The sequence below is a fragment of the Microchirus variegatus genome (genome assembly GCF_963457635.1).
Source record: "Microchirus variegatus genome assembly, chromosome: 2".
Classification (NCBI taxonomy): domain Eukaryota; kingdom Metazoa; phylum Chordata; class Actinopteri; order Pleuronectiformes; family Soleidae; genus Microchirus; species Microchirus variegatus.
In genome coordinates this window covers 24,264,944-24,274,888 of record NC_139803.1, presented here as the reverse complement: position 1 = coordinate 24,274,888, position 9,945 = coordinate 24,264,944, and the positions used below count along the sequence as shown (strand labels likewise).

General features: G+C 43.2%; 1 protein-coding gene across 1 annotated transcript in view; it reads left to right on the top strand.

The window, feature by feature from the left end:
* Positions 1-210: 210 nt before the first annotated feature.
* LOC310944998 (regulator of G-protein signaling 12-like) overlaps positions 211-9,945 on the top strand; it is a gene marked incomplete at both ends in the record, with an annotated part of 40,222 nt that continues 30,487 nt past the window's right edge. The window contains 2 exons of the mRNA XM_083910878.1: positions 211-1,995; positions 3,623-3,715. Coding sequence (XP_083767004.1) covers positions 211-1,995; positions 3,623-3,715 — 1,878 coding nt within the window. The remainder of the gene's footprint in view (positions 1,996-3,622; positions 3,716-9,945) is intronic.

The following is a 9,945-nucleotide window of genomic DNA, read 5'->3' as shown; positions in this document are numbered from 1 at the left end:
ATTGGTTGATTGATAAGTAGCTTAATTATTTCATTATCACTGTGATCACTCCCCCAGCCATATGTTCGTTTGTTAAACTTTAACTTTTCAGCTTGGCTTATCTCTGTTTTTGTTATTTCCACTGCAGGATGACACCTACACAATAGTGTTGGCATCGTACAAGTGTTTCAGTTCCCGCACACTGGATCACACTGTACCGTAAAACAAAAGATGAGGATACAGGGACAGCCTGAGGGCGCAAGGAGGCGTCTGGATTTAAATGTGGACGGTGAGCTCAGGAGCGTTGAGGTCATCCGTGGTCGGGCAGGATATGGTTTTACTATTTCTGGACAGAGGCCATGTTTGTTGAGCGGCATCCTGGAGGGAAGTCCTGCTGACCTGGTGGGACTAAAACAAGGGGATCACATCATGGCAATTAATGGAAATGACGTGTCCACAGTTTTGCATGAGAGTGTTGTGCAGTTGATTGGCAGCTGCAAAGGACCCTTGCAGTTGGTGGTGCATTCTGCTGGCAGAATATTGGGGAACCCCATTCTTAATGATGTGAAGTTTGGGCTTGGCCATAAAAGTGGTATTTTCCAAAAGGCAGCTGTTCTTCGAACCATCTCTGACGATTCAAGCAATTCCTCTTTTAACTCAAATTATGCAGTCACCAGCAAACAGAGGCCGGTATCAGAGCCTGATATGTCACATTGGTCTCAACAGTGGAGTGATTTGGCTGAGCAGCTGAAGAAGGAAACATCCAGAGTGGAGGACACAGACTTTGTTTTTACAGACCCAGAAGACGCCAGCCCGGACTGGAGTGTGTTAAACATGTCCGTAGTGGTTGGCTACCTGAGCTCCACAGAGCTGATTTTGAACACTACAGAGTCAGAAGAGGACAGTTTAAAGGCAATTAGGGAGCAAATACGACAGTTGGGAACAGAGCAGGATACCCATACTCTGGTGATGATGAAAATAATGTTTGACTGTATCCGCCTTTGTGATGACATGGGAGCTGTTTTGGCAGCTTTCCCTGCTGAGAACATTGTCTTAGGAGCTGTGTGTGCCGAAGACGCACGGTTCTTTTGCTTGGTCACTACAGCACATATAACAGATGGCCATGTACCCAAGGATGGTCCTCTTCGGGCCTCCTGCCACGTGTTCTTTATTGACCCAGAGCTGGGAAACCACGAGGACCACAAAGGGATTGCTGGACGGTTTGGCTTTGTCTGCTCTCCAGATCCAGATGCTATGGGTTGCCTGGAGTTCCCTCAGACTCCTCCAGATGTCCTTCACTTTGTCACTGTTCTGTACAGTGACTTAGGGGAGGCAGTGGAAAGGCTGAGAGTAAAACTGGACATGGAGGCTCAGCAGCAAGCCAATGAGAATGGTAGCACTGGCAAACTAGGCAGCGCCAGCAGCAATGGAGACAGTGGAATTGGAAATGCTTCCCCCCCTGAGGAGAGAGCAGATAGGGATTTCCCTTCTGCAATCCAAGCCCACCCTGGGTCCCACCTCCCCAGCTGTCCATGGGATTATCCTCTGACTGAAGACCTTAGTCCAATTAACTTTTCTGAGAATAACCAAAAATGTAATCCAGAGAACAGTGCCAGTACACATTCCCTTTCAGAATCACTACCTGGGCCTGATTCATTAACCAGCTTCTATGGAGGTCCCCCACCAAGGCTTGAGTTCCAGTTTAAGCCCCCACCACCTCCTCTGCCTTTGGGTAAAAAAACAACCTCATTTGCAGAGTCTTTAAGAGGTAGCCAACGGTGGTTCTCAAAATCAAAGTGGCCAAAAGTCCCTAACGATTCTGACCCTCAAGTGAACAACTGCTCCTCTTGCGTTAACCTAAGCTCAGGCACAAGTAACCTGCCTCCCCCCATGCACCAGATTCCTCCAGACAGGTACCAGTCAGCAGAGGTCATGATGATGCCACCCAGAGAGGAATGGACCAAAAGGTTTCTTGAGCAGAGAGAGAAACAGCGCAGTGATATTAATACCAAAAATGTGAGTAATCTTTTATCTACACATTGAAGCTGTACAACACCCAAAAATGGCACATTTATCACATTTCAGAATGCTTCCCTTACTTTGGTCATATAGTAAAGCTAATTATTATTATTGCCACACTGATGGTCCAAGTGATTCAAATCAGACAGAAGTGCTATCACCAGTTTTTACTGGTTGTGGAATGTTTACCAAAAGACAGCTTCATTTAGTTATTTTGTTTTCAGACACCTATAGAATCTTAAAAATACAGAATATGTGTACAATGTTATTACCTTGCAGCCTCTCTGGTTGTTCCCCTAGTCCCTTGTAGGTGGTTTGACTCTGATGCTGTGAACTAGATCTTAATTAATTGCATGAGGAACATAAAGCAGCACTGTTGAAGTTTGAATTGGTGTTAAAAAATGTGTTAAAAATGATTATGTATGACATTTAAACGTTATTTGTGAGTATGTTTTTCAGATAAGTTTTCAAATATTAATAGGTCTTGTTATTGTACATATAGTACATGAATGTGTCCTTACAGGTCATTTCTTAGACACGTGTGAAATAAAAAACTTTCTGCAGAGTCACATAAAGTAGTTCCATTGTAGGGTCAGTCATACTGAGACAAAGCATCTGTTTCTGTACTTCATTTGTGTTAAAACACAGCGACACAGGAAGTATTAAATTGTCACAGCGAGTCGAATTTCCAGACATTGAGGGGGTGTTGGGAAGGCGATTTATGTGTCGCCTCAAATGAGATACAATACTACTATTTCAACAGTCAACCGGTGCTGCTAAATGTGACTTAAACTTGGAGAGCACCTGTTGTAACTCAATGATGTCTTTGTCATAAACCTGTCTCGTGTGTGTATGAATGCATTTGTGTGTCGCTCTCCTCATTGACCACAAGATGTCCCTGTTTTCCCACGTAGTGCTAGAAATGAGCCTCTCTGGGGAAAACCATGCTATGTGAGCATTATATCTGAAAGTGGTTCCCTTTGCCAGTCAAATAAATAATTCCACTTTGCTGTCTTGCAGGCAAATATCTTTATTTAATGAGTAAAATCATAATTTAAGGCAAACCTTATGACCCCACTATGTATTGGTTGTCAGCTCATCTCCAGTTTTCAGGCATATACCTCACTTAAATGTAATTAGTTGCCATCTTGTTTATTTAAGCAAAGTATTTTTCTGGAGCTGGATTTTTGCCTTTGTCCCTGAGCTATTACATCAGAGCGGGGGACAATCTTGTACCGGAAGCCAGGCAAATTGCAGGGTAGATCTCATGTCATCATGCAGTGTAATTATCTGTGATTCTTAAACTCCTGTTCAAACTTTGGACACGGCATCACTTATCAGAAGAAAATGGGTAGCTGATTAAACTGCATTTATCATTTATGTAGTGATTGGCAAGTGGTTGTTGGTTCTCTGTGCTTTGGTAGTTTTGACAGAGTTCTTTTGATTAACCTTACGTAAGCAAGTTACATTTTGTCAGATGGAAATCTGTCAAATGTATAAATATTTTATCTCAAACATTATGTTCAGTAAAATTAAACTGATTTGAAATAACTTGATACAGTAGATGCTACACATGTTTGTTTTTGTGTCTTTTTCTAAACCTGTGTATCCTTTATTTTGACAGGGCTCCAGGTTTTGGGGAAGGGGTTTTGTTCGTGCCTCAAAACGGCGCTCTACCAAGCGTCTCAGTCTGGCGCGGTCACTGGACGACCTCGAGGTATTCACTACATTCTTCTATTGTTGGTTTTCTGAGCATTTTAGGGTCTGTGGGGAAAAAAACTACTTGATATTGAATTGTCATTCTTTGACAGCAGTTGTTTTAAAATGACCAACAGTGACAGTGACAATGCACCAATTTTTCCACTTGTCTTCTATTTAAAATTTAAAACTTTTTTTTTTAAAGTTGACTGTCTGACAGTCTACTTTCCATTCTGCTGTGTGCCTGTATGCAGAGAGGTTGGGCAGCTTCACTAATGTGAACATTCAGGTGGAGCATTATGGACGATTCTGCTCCACTTTTGGCTCTTTTTTTTAAACCACTCATTTCCGTTGCCTTGAACTCTGCATTCGCTGCTGCACTAGTGCAAAGGGTGACTCACAAAGTGGTCTTTGTGCACGGGCTGGAGGCATGGTCCTGTTTGTTTGGTCTCGCTAATGAGCGCTGCTGCGCCGCTGAATATCGTGCTCACATTCTCTTATATTAATGCTGCTGTGGAGCGCTCTTTCGTCAGTCATCTCTGCATGCAAGCATTGCTCATGCACCCTGAATAGAAATTCATGAAAACACGCACTTACCGCTCCCTCATCTAGTAATTGCTCTGAACTCGCGCAAAGAGACAAAAACAAACCAAACACCGACATACTGTATTATATATACACATGTAATAGTCACACACACACAGACACATCTGTGGACCACACATACAGAAAAAAGCGACCCACCACAGATCTCCTCCTCAGGATTGTCTCAACACACACACACCCACTGCACAGTTCCATTGTTTAAAAGCACCAGGTTCTGAACAGGTCTTCCATGAATGTGCTGCCACAGGATTAAAGGTGGCCATAAAACAGCTGCATACTTTTGTCTTGCACAGCAAGATTTAGGTTCACTGTAGTTACCAAGACCCCTTATATGATAAATGCTTCACATACTCAATGCTCCTCCTACTCATCTTTGCTGTATATTCAAATCATACCAAGTACACAAGTACCAAAGAAAAAATGACAAAGACTGGCTTTGACCAAGATCCCAAGATCCTAAGAACAATCACTTAGCCATTTGCAGAGTGTGCTGCAAATCAATAAAAGAAGATGCCATGGACAAAGTGGCTCTTACACGTTTCCCTCCCATCTTAAGCGTTGTCAACACATTTAGTCCATGAGTATGAGGGAGCTAGTCCTGGAAATCCTTGAAAAGTCCTTGAATTTGGTGTCAACCAAGGTGTGGGAACCCTGTTTATTGATTATTTGAAGTGTTTTCTGGCAGTGGTTTAGTATTGTGTTTAATTCTCTGACCACTAGTTAGAAGCAGGCTCTCGACCATATCGAGTATCGCAATACAGTGTATCGCCTTAAACAAGTATCACACTATGTCCCTTTATATTTTATTGCCACCCCTGTATTGATATAAGTATCTTATTGCCAGGTTCTTGTCAATGCACAGCCCTATTATGCAGTTCCAGGCTCTAAGACGAGAAGTGAATTATGTTTTTTTGTATTTTGTGTGTTCCATGTTGGCAGATGTGGGAATATCCCTTTAGCAGGTGCTTCTGTTGGTTTGGCGATGTATTTCTATATATTTAGTTTGCTGTGGTTATGGCTTCCCTGCAGTTGCTAAGTATAACTGCTTTCAGACATCCACTGAAGTTCAGACATTTCCCTGAAATTGTCTGGAGGGATGTGAGAGTGCAAATGTCTTAGTGGATATTTTATTGAACTTCTGCTGTCACTTCCTGAGTGGTTCTTTTTGCCGTGACTGTGAACAGTGAGCTACTTTAACACTTCACTGTTGGTTTCAATTTCACCTCGTCTTTAGTCTCATAACAGAAACGCTTGTTCTTATTTTTCACTATTGTTGTATCTTGTCGGTAGTACTTTCTAAAACTAAGCAAATAACTGTGAAGGAGGAAATCGGTTTCTTCTTTACACTTGCACATGTCTGCCCAATGTACCTGAAAGATCATGTGATATGTTTCCAGGTATGCTAGTATTGAGATAATATCAGAAACAATTGCCTGGACACATATAATCTTTGTTTGACAATAACACAGTTAGGCCACATGGTGGAATTGTGGTTAATGGAGGTTTATTGAACACTGTTAATTGACCGTAGGTGTGAATGGGAGAGTGAATGGTTGTGTGGACTTAGCCTTAATGTTCCAGAAATTTCCCAGCTGTTCCAGCACATCTGACCCAGACAATCTCAAACAAAAGGCAAACAAAAAAAAGTTTGCATGATCCAGAGATCATTTATTCTCTAACAAACGATGCTTTCATTATAAATGTTGTTCCTACTCCGAGTTAAGGCTTCATTTTAAACTTTTTGAGTGGGACTTTTTCATGCTACAAAATAGCAATGGCTGGTTGGAGAGCCAGATTCTTTCACATGTGTAGTATTGTGTTAAGCTCTCCTTTTTTACGCTTTGTGTTTGATTTTTTGCACAATGTTTTGTCACAGGTACAACCTGGACTTCACACCTCTGCTCTTGTGTATCTGAAACCTGTTGTTACACCAACAGGCAGAGACAAACTCAGGCTTGTCTATGTCTGAGTTTGTCTATCTATGTTGAAAGTGTCAGTCGTGTCATAAACATTGACCTTTCGCAGTAGCATATTTGGCATTTCTTTATACAATCAAGCTCAGACCAGTTGGAGTCGATGCATATAGGTTGACTTTTAACAGGCGAGGTAGGCTGAGTTTGGCTTGGCATTTATGTCTAATGTAAAATAGAATGTGGGAGTCTAGATAATGATAGTCTGTGTTACATTAGCCAAGACTTGGTAGAGTTGTTGAGCTATGAGTAAACTTTAATCATCAGAGCTGATCATTTTCCTGCGTTGTGTGTCTATTCCTCCCTGGTAACCATTTGATTACATAAGATACTCCTGGATGCCAGCAATAAGGATATTAATAATCATAACACTAGCAGGGATACATTTACATGTATTCAGTTGAACCCCTACTGAGGTGTCTGTTAGGTTTTTCAATAGGATGTGAAACTTATAGCACTATATGATTTGAGGTTCTGGTCGTTTCCCCAACTCCTCCTCCTCTCCTATTTCTTGTCCTAGGTTGACATGTTCTGATGTCGTTTTGTCTTGCCACTCTGTGTGCTGTTGCTGATTGTTGTTTCTTTTTTTTTCATTATGTGTGAAGGGAAGACCCAGCATGGTGGGAGAGCTACCAGAGCTCTTGTGTTAAGCCCAATTTATACTCCTGCGTAAAGTGCTCTGCGTAGGTTACGCAGAGACTCTGCGTCGACGCTGAGCCTGTCAAAGAGCCTCTGCGTCGTCTCCGACTGCACAAAATATTTTTTAAGTGTCCGTCACTCCGTCAGGGACAACGGAGACGGCCAGAGCTGCGATTGGTCCTCAGGACAGGCCGAGATAACGCTGCTCTGTGCCGGGTCACAGTGATCACCGAGCGTCAACAGAGGCGGAGCTGATCACCGCTGACAACGTTGCTGCCAAACTATAAATACGTCATATCTTAACACACACAGCACATGTTTAGACTCTAAATGGCCAATTTCTCGCCTCAAACTATCTTAAAACTGCGTTCCGTGACACAGAAAAGTGAGAAAAGGCCACTGTTTCAACAATAACAGTCTTTCTCTCTCGCCGCCATTGCTCACTGTAGCCAGAAGCACAACAACCTTGCGCAGCAACCCCTACTGATCGGGCGGGAAATTGCAGCGCGTATCCGTCACCACGACGCAGAAGTATGAAGGCTCGAGTCGCCTCCGTGGTTACGCAGTCGGATAACGCATGCTGGCTCTGTTTGGTTCAGTACAAACAAGCCATGCCAACATAATGGGGATATTCTCAATGACACTGTAGTGGGATCTCTGTTGAAAGTGTGCTTTCATTTTCAAAGTCTTGCAGGTGGTGGAGCAAATCTTTTGAATGACTAGGCAGGGTTGCTGCCTCCCACTGGTGTAGTTGCATCATTGCCACTTTAAGACAACTGGTCTGAACAGATTCAAGTGTATTTTCTCTGCTTTATACCCTCGCTTTTAGTTTGTTTTGCTTGCAGTCATATTGGCTCAGGAGAAGGGAAAAGTATTCTGAACTTTGCAAATTGTCCAATATTTTACACCCACAATTATGTTCTGCTCCCAGAGGAACTAAGGTTTTTAGGTTGCCTACCATATAAGAAAATGTTCTCATGGTGCATTCAGTTCAGCTTTTCAGACTGTATCTAATGGAGAAGCAGATTTAACTTGTCATGGCAGGTATATACATTCTGACTCGTAACACCATAGGGAATGTTTCATGGCCGTCGGAGGCAACTAGATCCTCATCGAGCAATAACCCTGGGGTTCTGATTTCAACAGCTTCACCCTGCGTTCATGGTCAAATAACGCCCACGACAAACCAAAGACTTACATATGGTATATGAGGTTTAATGGTAAGCAGTCGATGTGGAGAACCAATGGAGTTCTTGTTAGAATCATCAGTAATACCACAAACTATGAAGACCTCATACACACCAGAGGGGGAGATCCAGATGAGAAACTGTCTTCCCTTTTGAAGACTTTACTCCACTGAAAGAAAATAGTTGACCTGACATGACTCTTGCGTTTATACACATTCTGTGATAGTATAGCAGCTTACAACAGATGTGAGTGTTTTCTGCAGCACTTTCTAACATGTGTTTTGCTGTGAAGGATGTTGTGAAGGACGGTTCTCATGGCAAAAAAAAAATGTGATAAGCTCTCAGTTGTTGCACGCATCTGGTCTCACAAGGACTCCGTGAGACTATTTTAGAGTTCACCATCAGTTCTTAGGGCAGAACCTTGTGGATAAGCTCTGTATGTGGCCTCATTGCATGTTGCGGACGAGCCCAGGACAATTTGGACGCGTGTGGCCATGTTGCTTTTTCCATGTTTGGCAGTGTGCGTCACAGTGGCCAGCGCAGGAATGAGCAAATGCTTGTTATTTTTCTTCACATTACAAAGACTCTGACACGTAGCTTTTCATCCCACGCACTAAGTGGACAAGCATATAACATTGTGCTTTTGGTCACATCTTTGCTGTGCTTTGTCTGGTTGAGCGGAGAGCGAAACTGCCTCATGGTTCTGTGTTTATGGTGATTTGTTTTCCCTGTATCTTTTAATGAAGTATTTTGATGTATGCTGAGCTTCTGTTGTCAGATCCTTATGTGTGGGCATGTTATAAAATGCGGTGCCTTGTAGTAACCTGCCTTAATACCAGGGAGGGAGAGCCCAGCTGAAAATGCCCCCACATCCCACCGCGCCAATTTCCTCTTCACCACAGTCTCCTTGTTTCTGGCTCCAAACTGATGCTCTGCTACTTTACTGAGATGACACCATTAGCAGGCTGCTACATTTGTGTTCACACTTACTAGTCTTCTGATGTGCTGCTGCATGTGAAAACATCTGTTAGTGTGAGCTGTTAGTCAGTGCACACTGTTTTATTCAGGCATACTTTGGGTGCCTGCTCGAAAAATTTGGGCCACCTCTTTTGCTCTATGAGTGTGAAGTTTCTCCTTTTAGGTGTAGAGACATTGCCAGCTTTTGTTTGCGCGCCTGTGGGTAATAGATCTGTCCTGTGGGCGTTTCAGAAATCAAGAGAAGGCATGAAGACACAGAGACAGGGAGGGAGGTAAACAGAGAGGGAAAGAGGAGGAATTTACAGCAATGAGAAGGAGGAGGGTGAGAGAGGTAGGGAGGGAGAGAGAGGAACCGGCAGCAGAGAAGAGAGAGGGAGCTTTTGAACTCCCAGTAGCTGTCAGGATTGCTGGCTCTCCTGCACAATCTCTCTTCCCCCGTTGTGATCTGTCTCTCTGAGCTGCAAACACTGACTCGCACACACACCACGGAGCTCCAGCGGATGGACTCGTTTATACACACACCAGGCGTGTGGAGCAGCGCTGAAGACTAAACGCAACCACACAGCACCATACATGGAGCAAACTTTAACTCTCAACTCTGTAAGTCATTGTGATGAAATCTTGGAAGTCTTAATTTTGTCTGTTTTTTCCACTCCTGCCTTCTCCATCTGTCACGCCAGCGGTGTCTTCTCTGTCACTGCTACTTTTCCTTCTTTGGGCTCTTTGTAGCTCCTGTTGTAGCCTTTGAGCAGCATACAGTGGTTAGTTTGTGTGGTTTGTCAGAGGAATGTTTTGAACAGCGCCAGCTGAATTCTCATGCGCTGTATGGTACACACAGCACTGCTCTATACAGCAAAATGTGGTCCAGC